The sequence below is a fragment of the Trifolium pratense genome, linkage group LG3 (genome assembly GCF_020283565.1).
Source record: "Trifolium pratense cultivar HEN17-A07 linkage group LG3, ARS_RC_1.1, whole genome shotgun sequence".
Taxonomy (NCBI): Eukaryota; Viridiplantae; Streptophyta; class Magnoliopsida; order Fabales; family Fabaceae; genus Trifolium; species Trifolium pratense.
Window position 1 is genome coordinate 3,850,545 of NC_060061.1, and position 20,188 is coordinate 3,870,732.

At 32.9% G+C, this 20,188-nt stretch overlaps 3 protein-coding genes across 4 annotated transcripts; all 3 read left to right on the plus strand.

Moving 5' to 3' along the window:
* The first annotated feature begins 25 nt into the window (after positions 1-25).
* LOC123916506 lies at positions 26-3,535 on the plus strand. Its single transcript, XM_045967974.1, has 10 exons — positions 26-385; positions 1,064-1,159; positions 1,834-1,918; positions 2,163-2,284; positions 2,529-2,553; positions 2,640-2,723; positions 2,851-2,880; positions 2,987-3,092; positions 3,170-3,234; positions 3,307-3,535. Exons 1-9 carry the CDS (start codon positions 293-295, stop codon positions 3,231-3,233), a joined length of 705 nt encoding a protein of 234 aa, XP_045823930.1. The 5' UTR covers positions 26-292; the 3' UTR covers position 3,234; positions 3,307-3,535.
* Positions 3,536-7,732: 4,197 nt separating this feature from the next.
* On the plus strand, positions 7,733-13,988 carry LOC123913636 (synaptotagmin-5-like). Its single transcript, XM_045964437.1, has 14 exons — positions 7,733-8,374; positions 9,188-9,262; positions 9,350-9,457; positions 9,628-9,660; positions 9,798-9,887; positions 10,056-10,172; positions 10,418-10,555; positions 10,803-11,210; positions 11,384-11,518; positions 11,915-12,133; positions 12,307-12,588; positions 12,704-12,847; positions 13,036-13,338; positions 13,438-13,988. Exons 1-14 carry the CDS (start codon positions 8,165-8,167, stop codon positions 13,645-13,647), a joined length of 2,472 nt encoding a protein of 823 aa, XP_045820393.1. The 5' UTR covers positions 7,733-8,164; the 3' UTR covers positions 13,648-13,988.
* A 147-nt stretch (positions 13,989-14,135) lies between these two features.
* LOC123913637 (CRM-domain containing factor CFM3, chloroplastic/mitochondrial-like) lies at positions 14,136-19,613 on the plus strand. 2 transcript variants are annotated; one of them, XM_045964440.1, is made up of 6 exons: positions 14,136-14,797; positions 15,456-15,849; positions 15,943-16,073; positions 17,381-17,719; positions 18,566-18,722; positions 18,800-19,613. In XM_045964440.1, exons 1-6 carry the CDS (start codon positions 14,231-14,233, stop codon positions 19,090-19,092), a joined length of 1,881 nt encoding a protein of 626 aa, XP_045820396.1. In that variant the 5' UTR covers positions 14,136-14,230; the 3' UTR covers positions 19,093-19,613. The 2 variants fall into 2 exon arrangements, with proteins under 2 accessions (XP_045820396.1, XP_045820395.1); XM_045964439.1 differs by having other exon boundaries at positions 14,181-14,797; positions 18,554-18,722.
* The last annotated feature ends 575 nt before the right edge of the window (positions 19,614-20,188 follow it).

Below are 20,188 nucleotides of genomic sequence, written 5' to 3' on the forward strand. Positions count from 1 at the left end.
CAAAAGTTGAAGAAGAAAAATAAATGTGATTAGTTAGTTGTAGAGACAGTGTGGTCGTTCTTCTGTTTTTGAAATCCTCACTGACCGACCATCAATAACATTTCAAAATTTTGATCCCAAACAAACACACTCCAAGTCATAGCTCATTCATTCAAACACCTTCTTCAATCATTGCGTAGTTTGCACTGTCATATATATATATATATATATATATATATATATATATATATATATATATATCAGATCTCACAACACAACACAACAAGGATCAGATTTCATTCTTTAATCTAAAATGAAACCAAATTGGGAACTCAACAACTGCTGCAACCATGAACAGGTTGTGTTTTTTGTCACTGTTGGTGTCTGTACTGTTGTTATACTTGCTGTAAGTCTCTCTCTCTCTCTCTCTCTCTCTCTCTCTCTCTCTCTCTTATTGTTTTCAATTTCATTGCATTGGATCCATCCATCAAATAAAAGGAACCCCAATTTCTCATATGACTAAAAATGGAAACTTTACTAGTTTTCTTCCTCTGGGCGGCTTACATTGTGCTATTAACTTGTTGATCAAGTGCATGTTTGAATTGACTTATTTGAACTTATCTATTGATATAAGTTTTGTGAGACTCTTTGGGAAAACTTATGAAAACAGCTTATGATATTTTTCAATAAGTTTTTTCCAGCTTATTTCAATAAGTTCTCCAATATAACATATGAAAACAGTCTGTTGCTATAAAATTAGTTTGTGTAAACTTATACATAAGCACTTATCTAATAAGTGCTTGTGCTACTGCTACAAGCTGCAATATAAGTTGTTTATCCAAGCATTCCAATGCCTTTTTGTAATTGGGTTTTTTATGTTGAAGGTTAAGCTCAGCTGTGAACAATTCGTTGCTTCTGAAATGCTTGAATATTTGAATGGTTGTGTACTTGTGTGCATTTACTAATTTAAGTTCAATTACTTGAATTTCAGCCATATATTGGATAGATTTTTTATAGTATTCATATCAATTTCTAAACAGTCGTTGTTGTTGTGTTAGTGATTTCCCTGTGAATTTCTTTGCAGCTTTGGAGAACGGTGTTACTGAGACCCTTTAAGCTTGTTACTGTGTTTCTTCATGAGGCAAGCCATGCAATTGCTTGTAAACTTACATGCGGTCATGTAAGAACCAGTTTTCTTCACTTATACTATCTTTCTATCAAGAGCTATATATATGTGTTCTTTTATTCATTATAGCATTTCAATCTAGCTTCCTTATTTGTTTATTCAGAGCAATGTAGCATGGACTATGCAATACTTTAGACTTCGGTTTTGTTCCTTGTTGTTGGGGTATCTATAACACTGATTATGGATCTTATGTGGCTATCTATACTCTATAGTCCTCTTTTGCATCTGGAGATTAGAAACTTTTAAGAATAAAGATATAAAATTGCAAAATTTTAGCAACAAAGATCTATTGATAGAACCAACTTACTAAGTTAATTTAATTATGGATGACTTAAGCATGTATAATCACACAAATACGATTTTTCTTACAGTCAACATAAGATGGCCAACCTAAGATTTATCAGCTTAAATTAATCAAACTCATAAGCTGAAGCTATATTAGTTAGTACAGTCTGGTTGAGTGAGTGAGACTAAGGATGGAGCAATCAGTTAGTCCATTCTGGCTGAGTAAAACTCAGGATGGAGCAGTCGATTTGTTTGTTTGTATAATAACATTTGGAAGACATTGTAATGTAATTGTTAAATTAGGCTGAATTGAAGGATACGAGATGATATAGAGATGTACTAAATACTGCTATGTTCCTCACACTAGTTTAATTTAATTACAGGTAGAAGGAATTCAGGTTCATGCAGATGAAGGTGGAACAACCCAAACTCGAGGAGGCATATACTGGTTAATCCTGCCTGCTGGATGTATTAATTGCTACTATTCTTGCTTTTCTTACCTGGTCATCTTAATTTTCAAAATTGTCAAAGATGTTCTCATAAACAATATTTTCTGCTTTTCCTAGTGCGTATTAATTAGTTAACATGCAATAGTTTATTTATATATGCTACTTAGAACCTTCATGGAATACTTGATTTTCCTTTTTGTAACTTTTTGGGTTTATTCGATGTTGCTGATTCTATTATTTGTTGTGGACCTGCGGTAAATCAGATCTTGGTTCATCTTTCTGGGGCATGATCTTGATACTTGCATCAACAAATCTTCTCACTGCTAGAATTGCGGCTGGTTGTTTTATTGCTGCTCTACTTATTGTCCTCTTCGTAGCGAAAAATGTAAGTGATTGACAATGCAATTAATATCGTTTGTGTAACTATATATGAAAATTCAAATAGGTCGATGATAATATCAACTTATATGCCTCACGCCTTGCATCTGTGTGTCAATGTGTGTCGAACTATTTCTGTGCGGAATATTGGAATAATATGTGCCTTTTTTGAGATGATATTTATCCAATTTACTATGTCTGCCTTATGGTAAAAGAGACTTAACCTTTATTTGTTATTCTTTATTATGCAGTGGACTCTTAGAGGACTTTGTATTGGTATGTGCTTTCATACTTAAGGTATCTAGGAGTTACACATTATATTCTTTATGTTCATAATATATATTTGTATGTTGAGGTTTCAGGATTTATCATTTTCCTTGGTGTAATATGGATTCTGCAAGAGACAACCGAGGTTCGAATACTTCGCTACATTATATTGTTCATAGGTAAAATACTATACAATTTTTTTCTGTCGAATATTCATATTGAAATCCTAACCACTGGTTGAACTTTGACAATTGTCATTAAAAACATATCCTTAACATTTTTGTTTTTTTGCAAATCAAAATGCAGGTGTAATGAACAGCTTGTTTTCAGTATACGGTATGACATTAGAAATAAGTGATCGATCAAATTGATTTCTTGTTACATCTATCTATCTACCTTGAATGAAATAATAAAATAAAATCTATGTAACATAACAATGCAGATATTTACGATGATCTGATATCCCGTAGAGTACATTCAAGTGACGCAGAGAAATTTGCAGAAGTATGCCCTTGTCCTTGTACTGGTGTTGGATGGGGTGTCATTTGGTGAGGATATGTTACTTCTTTCTTTGTTTTTACTTTTTTTTTTTTGAACCAGCACCAATTCTTAATTCATCTTGCAGGGGTTTGATATCTTTTGCCTTTCTATGTGGAGCTGTGTATCTTGGTGCTGTGATCTTGTCATAAGGTAACTTAATTAATTATTACTTGTCACGCAAGAAATGGAAAATGCTTCATCTAAATCTGTTTTTATGTACAGGTGCAGCAACGAAGATTCTGTTTCAAGATTCTGTGATTCAGTTCATTGGGATTTACTTCTTTGACAGACTAATAATTAAGTTTACATGAATGTCACTATTTTACCATCTTCTCAAATTATAATATTAATTGTGTAGTGATTAATCATTTAATTGTGCATGAGACACTGTAATTAGCCATCGATTTATCATATGTATATTTGTTATACAAGTTCCTCATTAATTAGAGAACATACATCTAAAGAATGATTAAAACACTTTTACATGCAATTTCTACCCCAAAAAAAAAAAAAAAAACCAACCTTTTTTTTCTTACCAACTAACTTTTTTTTAAAAAAAGCTACATTCTTTGGTTCATTAATTAATTTTAGGATAGGTTTGTTTGTATTATATAAACTTGTAATTTATCCGAAAATGAAATGAAGTGGTGACTCATCTACCTTATAGAATAAGTTTGTTTGTATTATATAAACTGTATTGGCTTATTCAATCATTATGAAAAATGAGAAAATAGTCTTTTCTTCTTTTTAGAAGGCTTCTCTACCCTCAAAGTAGAGTAATTCTATTTTCACAATCATAACACCTAATTTATAATGAATACAAATTTTTTTTATCAAAAGTCAATACCAATTTAAATTAACGCGTTTAAATATCGTAAGGTAGTCAAAAACATACTAAATATGCATAAGAGCCATAATTTATTCATTTGTGTAAAATGTACAAATCCAAAATCTTTTGATATGCTATTGCGACTACACACATGTGCACTCAAAAGGCTACAATTAAATGATGAAATAAATCGTGTTGCGTGCATCTGTGTGTGTCGAATTTTTATGCTAATCTTGTCAATGTCAAAATTTTCTAAAAATGCGTGCACCCTTGAGGCTACATTCTTTGTCGAAATTTAAACTAATTAGCATTTTTTGTGAGCTATATTATCATTAAAAAGGTATGATTTGTTTTTTACTGCAAATTATCAAATAATAGGATTTTTTTTATTAGTAACTCAAGCACTTAACAATATATTAAAAAGCAAGTTTTAAACCTCTGTACGTTTTGTTATAATTCCTTAAGCCCCTCTATTATCCTATTACTCTCCTTTGTTACTGAATATGCTCACATGCCTCAAAAATTTCAGAAACATAGTGAATGGTCTCTTAACATATGGAAGGCCTAAAGGAATTTTCTTGGAGAATTTATTTTGGCATCCTACCAATTTTTTCACGCGTTCCGTAAAATTAACAAAATATATTTGACATTAGAGTGTATTAGAGTGTGTTTGTTAAAGAGTGTGTTGCTAGCACTCCTCTTGTCTGATATTATATGAAATGAATGGTCTCTTAACTCTTTTTTTTTTGACATTATATGATAAATATATTAGTTGGGGTCTAGATTGGCAAAAATGTAGTATAGCCTATAAACATATTTTCTCTCTTGGTATACTTGGTTGATGACAAGACGAGTTTTGGTTTGATAGAATACATGGGTTCTCTTAATTAGTATATACCATATTTTCCAAATATTTTATTAAGATTGTGGTATATTGTTTATTTCTTTTAGGAAGTCAATTTCTCTAATTGAATGTATATATGTTCTTTCTTTATGTTAATAAATAAATAATAATGACTATCTGACTATCATAAAGATGCATGTTGTGTATGACCTAATTTTAGATGTATTAAAATATTTTCTAGAAAAAAATATAATATCATAAATGAAATTGTTGACTCTTTTTATTTGTTATATTAACTAATTTCAAATCCTTATCCTTATTATGCAGGAAAAGAAAATGTCGTCAAAGAGTTCTGACCCCTTTAACCATGCCGATGGCCTGAGTTCCTTAAGTCAAACAGTATTAATAGCTGTTATCGGGATTCCTTGACGATCTCAATAGCTTTTTTTTTTGGTATACATGTCGATAGCTGTTTTATTACTAGCAATTATAATATGGATTGTATTTATTTTTATTAGAAACTATCGGGATCATCAAGCACATGAAGAAGCTCAACAAGCAAATTATAATAGTAGTATAATCATCTAAAATAGAAACATTATACTACTATACTGGAGTAGAGTATACTGTATTTTTTTATTCATAAGCTAAGTCTATTATATTTATCCATCCATTAAAGAATTTTCTTTTTGTTTTTCCTTCTAAATCACACTAATTAATATCCCCTCCCTATTACTTGTAAACCTCTTTTGTAAGTTATAACATTGGCTCTCTATGTGTGCATGTAATCGCGTGTGCATACATGCGTGCGTCTGTATGTTAAAATTAGTAAATTAAATAATTTTTTGACTTGATTTTTACCAATTTATCTTTATGGGTAAATACTTAAACCTGAGTTATAAGAAAATAATTAACTTGTTCATATGAGTTATTTTCCTATTTTAAATATGAGAATTGAATGTACTCTCAATGATGATTATCATTTGTATTTCCTTATGATAATCGATAATAATCTCATTCATTTATTCATTTTGTCTTATGATAATCAATATATAAACTCTTCATGTTCCATTTTTAGTTTTCTTTCAATTACCAATTGTAACAACTCCACCTAAAAAAGAAGGGAAATCAACAACGCCACACTCTCACAACGACAACACAAATGCAAAAGAAAACAACTAAAAAACTCAACAATGAGAAATCAACAACGCGACACTCTGATAAGGTAACTGAGATGATTGTTGGTTTGGTAGTGGCTTGCCCTAGTGGGAATGAGGTTTAATTTGCAACTTCTTGAAAATGATAAGACATGAGAGAGAATTTCTTTGGGAAAAATGTTAAACGGCAAGCATATTAATAAGAAAATTTTATCTTTTTATGGACTATGATGATTAAAAAAAAGGCACTAGTGACAAACAATTTATTTTAGAATAGATTATCCTTTTTTTTTTTTTTGTATTTAGTAGTCCAGTGGTTAGACTCACACACTATAAGTGTGAAGCAGTGGAAAATATGAAATTCAAACCTGACCGTGCGGCCCCTCTAATAACATCCTTGTAACTACCAACTGAGCTATCTTTATCTTTATAGAACAATAGATAGTTAATTTAGTATCGAAACGGTTTTAAAATGATTGATTAAGCCATTAAAAATCCACCGAAAATCTTCTAACAAATTTAATCCAATCCATCGATTAAAGAATTAAGTTCATAAAAAAATTTCAAGTATATTAAATTTTATTTTTAAAATATTTCTTAAACATTTTATTTTCTCTTGATTAATTTATCCCAAACACAGATGTTTTAGAAAGACCTATTTCAGCCCAAACCAATTTTTTTAGTGGGCTTGACAAGATTTATTTTACAGGCCCACAATCCACAATAGATTGTTTTAATATTTTTATATTATAATTTTATGTTAAGTTATAAAAAATAAAAATTTGTATTCTTATTTTTTTTAATTTTTTTATTAAAAAACCAATTAGCATGCGGTTTATTAACATGTATCTTTACGACACATATTACCGTTTCATTATTATAAATTAGTGGGCTTAACAAGATTTATTTTACAGGCGCACAAGTCCGCAATAGATTGTTTTAATAATTTTATATTATAATTTTATGTTAAGTTATAAAAAATAAAATTTTGTAATTTTATTTTTTGATTTTTTAATTAAATAACCAAATTAGCATGCATTTTATTAACATGTATCTTTACTTCACATATTACCTTTCCATTATTAATAAGTAGTAATATTTTGTAAAAAACAAATTGAGTATATAAAGTAATATTTCCTCCGTTCATTTTTAAGTGTCGTTTGACGGCGGACTTAGCGTTCTTATTTAACTGTCATTTTGATATTTAAAGGGTAGAATTTATCAATGATACGCTTTTTCAATTACTCTTATATTTTTCAATAAAACTAATTAATACTATTAATACTATACTATATATTTGAAAAACTATATTTTTTTATACATAACATATTAAATTTATTGAAAAAAGAATACGTGTGTACAAAATAATAGAAATTTATTGGTGGGTTAAAATGAGAGTATAATAGAAAGAAAATACATAAAAATACATTTTATTAATTTGTTGCTATTATTTCAAAACGACACTTTAAAAAAATAGAGGAAATACTATTTTGTAAAAACACAAGTAGTAGTAGTATGCTTAAAAAAAGAAGAAGAGTAGGAGTACTATTTAATACAATTAAATTAAGGTGAACACTTCGATACATATCTTACGTGGATATGTACCCGTACATGTTTAGATGGATGATCGTGATTGATCCACAAATAATATTTAATATAAAAAATTATTAAATACAATTTATAAACCAATCAGAATCATCCTACTCAACAAATGTATATGTAGATATTCAAATAACATGTGTAACAAAAATTCACCTTAAATTAAAACCAGTGAAAAATATACTAATTTTTAAGGATTTGAATCATTGATTAAAGTGTAAAGTACCTCATTTCCTTCGAACCAAACAAAGGGTTAATTAACGAAAAGTAGGAGCACTAGAAGAATTTTTTTGATCGAATTAAATGAGATATTTTTTTCTTTTTCTGTTCAAAGATAGTAGTAACGATGTAACCCAAAGTAGAAGAATTTTTCAACCACAGAATTTGAGTACTTTTATTTTTCTTTCAAACATTAGGTACTACCACACATACTATAGTCTAATTCATTCATAAAGATATTTTTTGATTGATTGATTATAGTATATGATATTTATTTTCCCGGAATATACATTTCTTGCTCTGCTATCTTTCCTTCCTTCCTTATGAATTTCTCATCATAATGAATGATAAATAACCGTCATGTATAGAAACTAAAATCATACAATTATTATTACTTTTTACTTTTCCTTTTTCTATTTCTTTCTCACTGCAATGAGTAGTAGTAATAAAATGTTGATTACCATTAGTAATTTGGAAGAAGCTGTAGTGAAGAACATGTTAAACCAATTTGTGAAGGTGAAGAAGAAATCAAGGATTTCATACTTGCTTATTCTCGTTTTTATTGCTTGGTTTATTCACAAATGGATCTTCTCTTTCTCCAATTTCCTTCCAATTGCACTCCTTCTCTTTGCATCTACTCAAGTAAGTATTTTCTTTCTCTACTTTCTCCTTCTCTCTCTTTTTTTACTTCATTTTGTTAAATCAACACTTCAATTGATCCTTTGGAAGCAAACCAATTGATAATTTAGAATTTTATCGCGTCAATAAGTGTGTCAATATGAAGTACGGATACCTGACACGACACAGACACTTACACATCCACACCATTATAATTTGAGAAAAATGACATAAATTAGTGTAATCACAACCGGACATGCCTAATATGAGGAGTGTCTGTGCTTCATTAGTCAATTTAGTCCTCATACTTACCAAATTACAACCTATGAATCACGGATACTAGTCGGATTAGGTGTCTCCCAATGTCTTTCATGCATATCAATGTCTAACACCGACATGTGTGCTTACGTGATTATATTGAATTGTGTCATTTTTTCAAATTATAATCCGTGTTTGGTGTCCGTGCTTCACGAATTGCATGTTAGTCTCTTAAAATGAACAATGTCATTAGATTTGGGTCGCTTTTACAAATTCAGCACAAAAATTTGAAGGTTTTATGTTTATCTTGATGTAAGACAAAACTATGTAGCTCTTTCATTGATTTTGATGGATGTTAACTAAAGAAATATTTTGATTGGAAGACTAAATTGATTGATGTTCTTTAATTTAAGGGATTAATTTGTTATTTTGTAAATTTGAGGGACTTAATTACTCGACTTGTACAATTGTATATTTGGGACTTTGTTGAAGAGCAATGAAAGGAGAAGCAACTAGTCCTGGTTCTGTTGTTTTGATACCCCATGTTGATCTTTGTTGTGTTGGGTCTTTATTTTGTAGTATGGGAATTACCAGCGGAAACTACTTGAAGAGGACTTGAACAAGAAATGGAATCGTATCATAGTCAATACCTCGGTACCTTTTTCACTCCAGCTCTTTGGCATTCTCACGAGAGAGATTTGTGATGCTGATATTAACTTATTCTTTGTGTACATTATATAGCCTGTCACACCATTGGAACAATGTGAGTGGTTGAATCTACTGTTGTCACAAATCTGGTCCAACTATTTTAATCCTAAGCTCTCAAAAAGGTTATCAGCCATAGTAGAGGTGAAATTTCCCTGTCTTTTATTAATCACTACATCAAATATAGTTTGCATCTTTATTGCACATTTGAAGTTATGACATACATAGTAAATTGCTTCAATATATATTGGAGTTTTGCACAACGAGTCAGTGAATGTGGAATTGACTCGTCAATTTTGTCTTTTGTGTCTCAGAAACGTTTAAAGCTGCGGAAACCAAGATTTATAGTAAGTACCAATAATTTTCATCTGCTGAAGAGTTTCACATTTGTTTACCAAAAATGTTTGCACATTTAATTCAATATATGCTAAAATATTTTTTGGAGGATTTGTACTGAGCTGAGCTAAAGAAATAAATTCTGCAGGAAAGAGTTGAGGTGCAGGAATTTTCACTTGGGTCACGCCCTCCCAGTTTGGGCCTTCAAGGGATGAGATGGTCAACCTCTGGTGAACAGGTTTTAGTTTGCATCGCATTTCAAATGTCACTTCTATACAACTTTATAGATGCTTTGTTTATTTAACATCTATTATTATGACTAATGCCTTTTTTCTTTTTTTCCGTTAAGCATTTATATATTCGACATATATGAGATTTTAATATAGAATTCTATTTGTATTGACAGCGAGTCCTGAAAATGGGTTTTGATTGGGACACGAGTGAGATGAGTATTTTGATGGTTGCTAAGCTGGCTGTTGGTACTGCCAGAATTGTGATTAACAGTCTTCATATCAAGGGTGATGTATGTGAAATAACATGCTTTGCATTTATGCTTCTCTGACATGCAATAGAGCTATCTATATTAAATGAAGTAGCAGAAATGAAAACAAATTAGGAGGTTAGGTTGGTTGCTAATATAGATCTATAAATGTGATTGCCGAGTATACTGCAGTTTTTAAGGAAATTATGTTCTGTATGATACATTCCTTATGTTCTGAGGCATTGCTTCTTCTTTTTCATAATCTAATCATTCACATTATTTTGCAGCTTCTTGTGACACCAATTCTAGATGGAAAAGCACTTCTGTATTCATTTGTATCAACACCTGAGGTTAGAATAGGAATTGCTTTTGGAAGTGGAGGAAGCCAATCATCCACTGAGTTGCCTGGTGTTTCTCCTTGGCTGGTATGTTTCAGAGAATCTAATGTCAATTTTTTTAGCAAATACTTGATGTATATAATTTATCGGGCAATTTGAGACCACCGAATTAGGAACAGTTTTGTCTATAAAAATCATATCCATTGCAATTTGAGACAAGCGAATTAGGAACAGTATTGGAACATTCCTTGTCGTTTCATGTCTCTTTTGTTAGCTTTCTCTTGTGTTGTGTCGTATGATGTTTTATGCTAATAGTACGTTACCTTTCGGACAGGTTAAACTTTTTACCGACACTTTGGTAAAAACCTTGGTGGAACCTCGGCGCCGCTGTTTCAGTTTGCCTGCAGTTGATTTAAGGAAACATGCTGTTGGAGGCACAATATATGTTTCAGTGATTTCCGCTAACAAACTTTCTAGTAGTTGGCTCAAGAGGAGGCAACAAAATGGCACAGGCGATGGCTGTTTAGAAGACAACTTGCGTGACAAAGACTTGCATACATTTGTAGAGGTAGAAGCGGAGGAGCTGACAAGGAGAACAACTGTGAGCCTTGGTTCAGCTCCAAGATGGGATACAACATTTAATATGGTTTTACATGATAATACAGGAATAGTTCGCTTCAATCTTTACGAGTGTCCCCCTGACAGTGTGAAGTATGACTACCTTGCATGTTGTGAAATCAAGGTACTGTCACCTCATGGATGATTGTTTTGCGTATGGTAGCAATAGAATTATTATTCGGCTGTCAATAAATATGTTATTGGGACAAGCAATTTTATTTGTAATACTGTTGTGGTATAGCTTATCATCATATATACTCTTTGAGCCTAACCTATTTTCTTTATGTTTCTGAGAAGTTGAGGCATGTTGAGGATGATTCAACAATAATGTGGGCAATAGGGCCTGATTCTGGTGTAATAGCAAAACATGCAAAGATTTGTGGAGAGGAAGTTGAAATGGTTGTCCCTTTTGAGGGGGCCAACTCAGCAGAGGTACAATATTTGCCCATCTGTCAAGCTTTCTTGCTTCAAATTTTTAATCTTACATTAACGGTTTTGATTTTCATCTAATCAAATCTTACTAGGCCGTTCTTCTTTCCTGATTAGAACATTTACGCTCTTTTTGTACTAAGACACAAGAATCTGACTCATGAATTAATCATTCTATATCTTTTTCTGTATGGCTATAAAAGGATCACAATTCCAGATATTTGTGTGGCATAATTTTCTAATATTTCTTTTCAAAATTCATTAACGAGTTGCTATCAAAATTTCCTCAGACATTTTTTGCTCTTGAAAATGAAAGTAGTTGTACCTTTTCTAATGAAAATAAAATTGTTAGTAAATGGAATGTTTCATCCTTTTGACTCCCTTAATTCACTTTTTTAGTTAAAGGTGAGAATTGTAGTGAAAGAGTGGCAATTCTCTGATGGTTCTCATAGCTCGACCAACCTCCATGCCAGTCCTCCTAAATCACTTAAGGGATCATCAAATCTTCTTTCAAAAACTGGAAGGAAACTTAAGATAACTGTTGTGGAAGCAAAGGATCTAGCCACGAATGACAAATTTGGAAAATTTGACCCTTACATTAAGTTGCAGTATGGAAAGGTGAGAGGTACTGGTTGTCTGTTTGACTCTTTTTAAGTCTTAATGCTTTGTTCTATATTGATGAACCAAGTTCTCTAGTATATAATATATTTATATTAAAATGTTATTTGATGCAATGTAAGTTCATAATAATAACACTTTAACCTGATTCTATTATTGATTAATTTGTTCAGGTTGTCATGAAAACAAATGTTGCTCCTCCTCCTACTCGTCCAACTCCTGTCTGGAATGAGACATTTGAAGTAGATGAGAATAGTGGTGATGAATACCTAAATGTGAAATGCTTTAGTGAGGAAATTTTTGGAGATGAAAACATTGGTAGTGCACATGTAAATTTGGAAGGACTGATAGAAGGGTCAATCAGGGATGTGTGGGTCCCACTTGAAGGAGTGAATTCTGGTGAATTAAAACTTAAAATAGAAGCAATTAGGGTTGACGACAAAGAGGGGTCAAAGGTATGTTTCTTTAACAGGAAAATAAAGTGATTATTTTAACAACGTGCAAAGCTGAATTTTTAACTTAGGCATGTTCGTTCTTCTTACAAGCCCTATTCCTTTGAAATGGACACAGGGTCCGGCGTCATGCACGGTTAAGGCTAATGGTTGGATTGAACTTGTTCTTATTGAAGGAAGGGGTCTTATTGCTGCTGATCTTAGAGGGACAAGTGATCCTTATGTGAGGGTAAACTATGGAAACTTGAAGAAAAGAACAAAGGTTAGTAAACTTCATCCGAAGTTCCTGTTTCATAAATCAATGTCCTTAGGGTTTTCAAATTTTATTACCATTGAATTTTATCTGCTTACGGTGTTATACTGACATGACACAATTCATTGGTCACTTAACTGTTATTATTTGTTTCACACTTGTACGGTTTAATTTACTGTGGCATTATTATCTGGTAGGTTGTACACAAAACTCTCAACCCTCGATGGGACCAGACCTTAGAATTCAAAGACGATGGAAGTCCCCTGATACTGCATGTGAAGGACCATAATGCTTTACTACCCACATCAAGTATAGGTGAATGTGTTGTAGAATATCAAACGTTGCCTCCAAACCAAATGTCCGACAAGTGGATACCTCTCCAAGGGGTGAAAAGTGGTGAGATCCACATCCAAATCACAAGAAAAGTTCCAGCGAAGCAAACAAGACAATCTTCAGACTCTGAACTTTCTTTGACTAAATTACATCAGATTCCAAGCCAGGTGAGACTGTCTTACATCAGACTCTGAATTATTAGTATTCTCTCATTTTCATTACACACTGTTATTCTCACATACTATTGAAATTGAACATTATATCAGATGAAGGAAATGACGAAAAAGATTCAGTATTTAATAGAGGATGAAAATCTGGAAGAACTATCTACAACTTTGAGTGAGTTAGAAACACTAGAGGATACACAAGAAGGGTATATAGTCCAGTTGGAGACTGAGCAAATGCTTCTTATCAGCAAAATAAATGAATTGGGCCAAGAGATCATCAACTCTTCTCCTTCCCTCAAAAGAAGTTGAAATTGATTCTTATCAGCATTGTTATTTCTCCATGTAAAATATTCTTCGTGGGAATCGTCACCAACAGATTATGTACATGTTTATCCAAGTCTTCTCCTAGCTACCCTCCACAGACCACAATCCACATAATAGTGGTAGATTGGTTGTAGCATATAAGTACATGTTATTATTTTGTTTTTAAAAAAAGAGACAAGAGTATACAAATACATATAGATCCGTTGATGACTGTAATTACAACATAATATTTTTTAGGGTATAAGGTGTTTTTAGTACGTGTAAAATTGGAGAATTTGGGTTTTAGTCCCTTTAAAATAATTTCCTCCCTTTTCGCCCCTGTAAAATTTAAACCCGTAGGTTTTAGTCCTTACTAGATCCGTCAGCAAAATAAACCGTGATGTGGCATTGATTCAGTGACATGGCAAGTGCCACGTTGGAAGGATTGACCATGTCAGCAAACTGCAAAAAGATTGGTGAAAAGACAAAAATGTCCGGGGACGGGGGACCAAAACCAAAGTAAAGTAAAAATTGCAACTTTTTTCTGAATAAATAAATGGAGTGAAGAAGTGTGATTGTATTGTTATGAATGAATCAAATGATCTCTTCAACACTGAGTTTTACATCATCCAAATTGAAATTAGTACCACTTTGTTGCAACATTTTCAACTCTTTTTCTTTCTCTTCTCTCTCAACAAAATCCAATTTCAACCAAGAAGAAGAAGAAGAAGACGATAAACCATCCAACTCCGCCATCGACCGAATCGTTCTCCAATTTCGCAATTTATCAGACCACCATGAACCAACCCTAACCCCATTCCCACCGCCAGATCATTTTTTGCACCGAGAATGGCTTCGTCCCGACGAGGCTGTTATCCCATCGGAGAACGAGGTGGTTCATCAGCAACAACTAACGAAGAAGAAGAAGAAGAAGAAGAGTGAAGTAATTGCAGCGCCGTGTTTGGCGAAAGAAGAACTGAGTCGATTGCGAAAAATTGGAATTCATTTGAAGGAGAAAGTTAGTATTCCCCAATCTGGCCTCACGCGTCCGGTGCTCCAAAAAATTCATGATCAGTGGAAAAACAATGAATTAGTGAAGCTCAAGTTTCATGAGCTACTTGCTCAGAATATGAACCTCGCTCATCACATCGTTCAGGTTCATTTTCATTTCCTTGTTTTAAATAAACTTTTATGTATTACTATAAATTTTTCAAGTAGTTTATGAGAAAACAACTTATAAAGATACAATTTTTGTTAGTGAAAATTTATGAATTAATGTAAAAGTTTATTTATTTGCATAAGTTATTTTCATAAGCTCGAAAATAAGCTAAATCCAAACAGGCCCTTATAAAACCAACTTATAGCTTGTATGAAAATAGTTTTGGCTTTATGAAATAGCTTATACACTAATAACATTTATATGATATGAAACAGGGAACAATAGATACAATTATCATATCCTGTCTCTTATCCTGACCACCAAATGGGGCTTAAAGGCTTAGGATATAATGCGTTATTAAGTTGTTTAACCAAACACAGAAGGTGGTTTCATTTAGGAGTTAGATACTCAATTTGTTGGTGCAGTTGAGCTCTATCAATAAGACAAATAATTGAATAGACCCTTTCACATCTTTTAATCAATCAATAATGTTACTTTCGGATTATCACTATATGCTCTCTATCTCTCCTATGTCAACGGCGTTCCCCCTTTAGATCCATAGTTTTGTTTCATGTTGTATTCTAGTGTTGGTAGTATGTATTATAGCATTTTGTGTTGAAGAATTTCTGAACTCAAATCTTGTAGATTTGTACAGCATCGGACGGGAGGATTAGTTATATGGAGGTCAGGAAGTGTTATGTGGGTGTACCGTGGTGACAATTATCAATGTCCAATGAATGGGAACCGACATAGTTCAAAGGGAGGTGATGAAATGAGTGATTCAGTTATGTGGAATCAACAGCAGCCTGAGAACATGACACCTGAGGAGACGGAGTTCGACCGGATGCTTGATGATTTCGGTCCTCGGTTTGTTGATTGGTGGGATACAGGAATACTCCCTGTTGATGCAGATTTGCTTCCCCCTACAGTTCCTGATTACAGAACACCTCTTAGGCTACTTCCTGCCAAAATGCATCCGCGACTCACCAACGATGAGCACACAAAGATGCTGAAACTTGCCAAAGCTCTTCCTTGTCATTTTGCCTTGGGTAAGCCAGCCAAACTCATCTGTCAAAGTATTTTTATTAAATTTTTTCTTTTCTTTTGCTGATGTGAATCTTGTCCTTACCTTCTTTATAAAGGGAGAAATAGAAATCTTCAAGGTCTGGCATGTGCCATTCTTAAGCTGTGGGAGAAAAGTTTGGTCGCAAAGATTGCTGTCAAGCTTGGTGTCCAGAATACGAACAATGAACTGATGGCTCTGGAACTGAAGGTTTGTTATCTGCAATTTCTTGTTTGTATAATAGACTCAATTTCTTGTTTCTTGTGAAATTGAGCATGTAAAGAGCTGAATGCTCCAGATCATTGACAAGTACCGACTGCTGATTAAGCCTGTATAATAGACTGCAGAGCTGATTAGATAAAAAAAGAGAATGAAATTTTTAGAAAGAATAGTGCCCCCTTGACTATTGAAACAAATTATTGTGCATACAACATCTTGTATTTGTTATAATTAAGTCTCCTTCGAATTCGTTAGCTTCCTTTTATCCACCACATTGTTTATGATTCTATAGATTGAGAGAACTATGAGTTTTATCAGCAATCTGGTGATACAGTAAAAAAAGAAGAAGTGATACACTAAAAAAACTGAGAACTATCAGAATAATAAAAAGGAAGTGATACACTAAAAAGAACTAGTATGCGTTCTCCCATTATGCTCAATATGTAGTTGTTCACCAGGTAGATTTAACTACTTTAATGTTATCGTACAAATAAATATATCATATTGAAGATACCAATCTGTTTATCTTTGTTGAATCTACATATATCATGTTTGTGTGTTCTTTTAGCTTGAATGCACGGCAACAGTAATACAAACACACATACACGTTCAATGTGGATAAAGCTAAATTTTATTTACACGGGGGGATGGGATTAATAATTTTGTGAAGCGTTTATTTAGTAAGTGTTTATCATATCATTGTTCTGAGTTCGAGTCCCAGCAGTCACAACATTTGTCCATGAGGTGTCGGCTCAGTGGTAAGAGTTTGACATTATAACCTCAAGGGACAAAGTTCAAATCCCCTCTGGGGTAGTTGTAAAATGACCATTAGTATCACTTTAATTCAAGATAATTTCCCTCTTCCTCAATTTTGAAAAAAGAAAGAAAGAAGTAAGTGTTTATCATATACTCTATACGTCTCAAAATGTAAGTCGCACATGACACACGGATTAAGATATGTAGTTAATTTTGTACGAGAAAGAAAAATTATGAATTACTTTACAAAATTGTCATTCATTAATGGTATGAGAAATATATAAATTACAAGCTAATGAAAATAAGCTGAAAAACTGCTTATGATTTATGAATATATTGTGAGCTATTTACTTAAAGTCCTTCCATACACTTACACAAACACTTATGACATAAGATAAGCCTAAGTAAGGTCTTCCAAGCACCACCACCCCGGGTTGCAATGTGCATTCTTTTGTACCCTTTTCATGATATCATTATATTATATTTTAAGAAAAGAGAATAATGCAGTAGAATTGGTTTGAAAAGTTTTTTCTCTGGTCCAGAAATTAACAGGAGGTACCTTACTGCTAAGGAATAAATACCACATCGTAATATATCGTGGGAAGGACTTCGTTCCAACCAGCGTGGCTGCCATTTTATCTGAAAGACAGCAATTGACGAAACAGGTGCTGGATGTTCAGGCGAAGGTGCGATGCAGATCTGTTGATGTAACTGGGGAAGATGTAACAACTGCACAAGCAGGATCATTGGCTGAGTTCAATGAGGCTCAAGCACCCTGGGGAAGGGAACTTACTATTGAAGAATATGAGAAGATGATGAAAAAGGCTTCTGAAACCAAGAATGTTAGGCTTATGAAAAAAATTGAACATAAATTAGCTGTTGTAAGTTTCTACTTGTTTTATGACGTTTATATATGGTTGAGAAAGTAGTTATGCTTTATTGAGAGTACTTGTTGGAATATAAATCATAAATGGCTTGCTTTAAAGGGGGATAGGTTTTTTAATGTTGTTGTGTCACGGCAAGAGCAACTTTTGAGAAGTCATTATGTTCTTTGGCATTGCGATGCAAGGTCTTAAATTTCTATTTATATACCTGAACTTTGAAATTAGGTTTCCAAATCCATTAGTTGGAGCGGTTGGCTGTTTGCTAATTGTGCAGAAAAACATATCTTATGAACCTGTGGTTCAATTTATGAAGTCAGGCATGACATTAAGGGATTTTTTAATCTTAGAAATATGGTAACTTCATTTTGCACATAAAGCCTTAGAAATTTATTTTTTGCAAAAAGTCTTATTAACACTCAACATATGATGCATTGTTGGAGCATTGGATCAAACCAATAGGGACTAATTTCATCAAGCTTAAATGTCTACTGAACTGAAGAATTAAGAAAAAACAAAAATAGGCAGCAGGGGAACTTGGTTGGTAGACCTAAGTTTGGAATTCTGGATTCATGATAATATAAATCCTTTCAGCTTATTATTTTTCCCTAATTGTTAATGCGGCATGTTTGTCTACTTGTTGTTTGGTAATATTAGTTTAGATCTTTGGCTTTATCTGAATTTAAAAGCCTGAATCAGCTTTCTGTATTTTGTTTCAGCTCTATATACTTATTTATATTTCTAATACTTATTTAAATCTCTGAAAGTGTTTTGTGATTTCTGTTTTCTTATGAACTTTTGATTTAATTTTTTTATTCATATTAACACGTCTAGATACATGAACAGGCCGATGCCAAAAAATCAAGAGCAGAAAATATATTAGTTAAAATAGATGCATCTATGGTTCCAGCTGGTCGTGGTAACAGGGGGGAAACGATCACAGATGAAGAACGTGTTATGTTCCGTATGGTTGGTTTAAGAATGAAGGTGTACTTGCAACTTGGTGGGTAATCTTCAGCTGTATGAGAGTTGCTATGTTGCAACGGTATAATACTAACTGCTGCTTATGATCATCTGTAGGTACACGTGGTGTTTTTGATGGTGTCGTCAAGAATATGCATTTGCATTGGAGGCATCGAGAACTTGTTAAATTAATCACAAAACAAAAAACCCTTGCTTTTGTTGAAGAAACAGCTAATTTATTGGAATACAAGAGTGGTGGAATACTAGTAGCAATAGATAGACTTCCCAAAGGATTTTCTCTGATTTACTATCGTGGAAAAAATTATAAGCGGCCCATTACTCTACGGCTGGGAACCTCTTTTAACGAAGACAAAAGCACTGAAGCAATCAATATCCATGCAACGACATGAGGTTACAAAATCTATATGAATGCAGATTGCAAATAGATGACCACCTACCTGCAGAATGCAGATTGTGAATTTGTGACCTGTATAACCCTCCACCAAAATCACCATGGCTATATTGTGGTTTAGACTTATGTATGCTTCCTACATTTAGATATTTGGATTGTATGATTGTTGATGTTTCTGTGTTTCCTTGTTTTGTGTTTTATCTTTATGTTTAGTTTGGTTTAAGTTTGGATTGATGGTGTTTGATGATATGTCCCAAGAGGGAATAAGTTACTGGAATAGAGTCTTGTATATATGCAGAACTAAGCTTACGGTGGTAGCAACCAACCTCAAAATCATCTCTGCTCGATAAACAACTTTCGGGCATGTGGTTGATTTGTATAAATTTGAGACCACTTATAGTCGAATTGTGATTGCATAAAACAACCAAAATTATGATTCGTAAATGGATAGAATTTTAGACTATGGATTCTCCCTTTCCCTTTGTCATGGACCATTGTAATGAAATAATGATTAAATCAGGTCATCCCATCATATATTATGAGTATTTATCTTTTGCCGGACTCTTTGATAAATGATATAGGAATAATGATTGATGCCTTTTAGTGGGGTGGTGGAGATAATAATAAAGGAATTAGGTGACTAGCTTGGAATAAGATGGTGTGTCCTAATAAAGAGTAGTGATACAATCATGAAGAACCTAAAATTTACTGTAAATTACTAGATGTGATAAAATCATGAAGAACCTCACATTTAAAATTTAGTTTAATAATTATTTAATGGCAAATGTTAACATGTGCACCTAAGGCACATGTTAAGAATTTATTAATTTTAACACACAGACGCACGCATGCACGCACGCACACGCGATTGCATGCACGCACAGAGAGAGGGGTAACTTAATAGAGCAAATGACATATGATAAAATGATAAAACCAATACCATCACTTTACAAACTACTATTGTCGAAACCAAAACCAAAAACATTGTAACCCAATGAAACAAAATCTATATAATGATGCACGTATAGGATTGGATTGATTTTGTATTGAAGCAAGTAGGAAGTAGAAGAACAACCCAACAACTGATCTTTTGC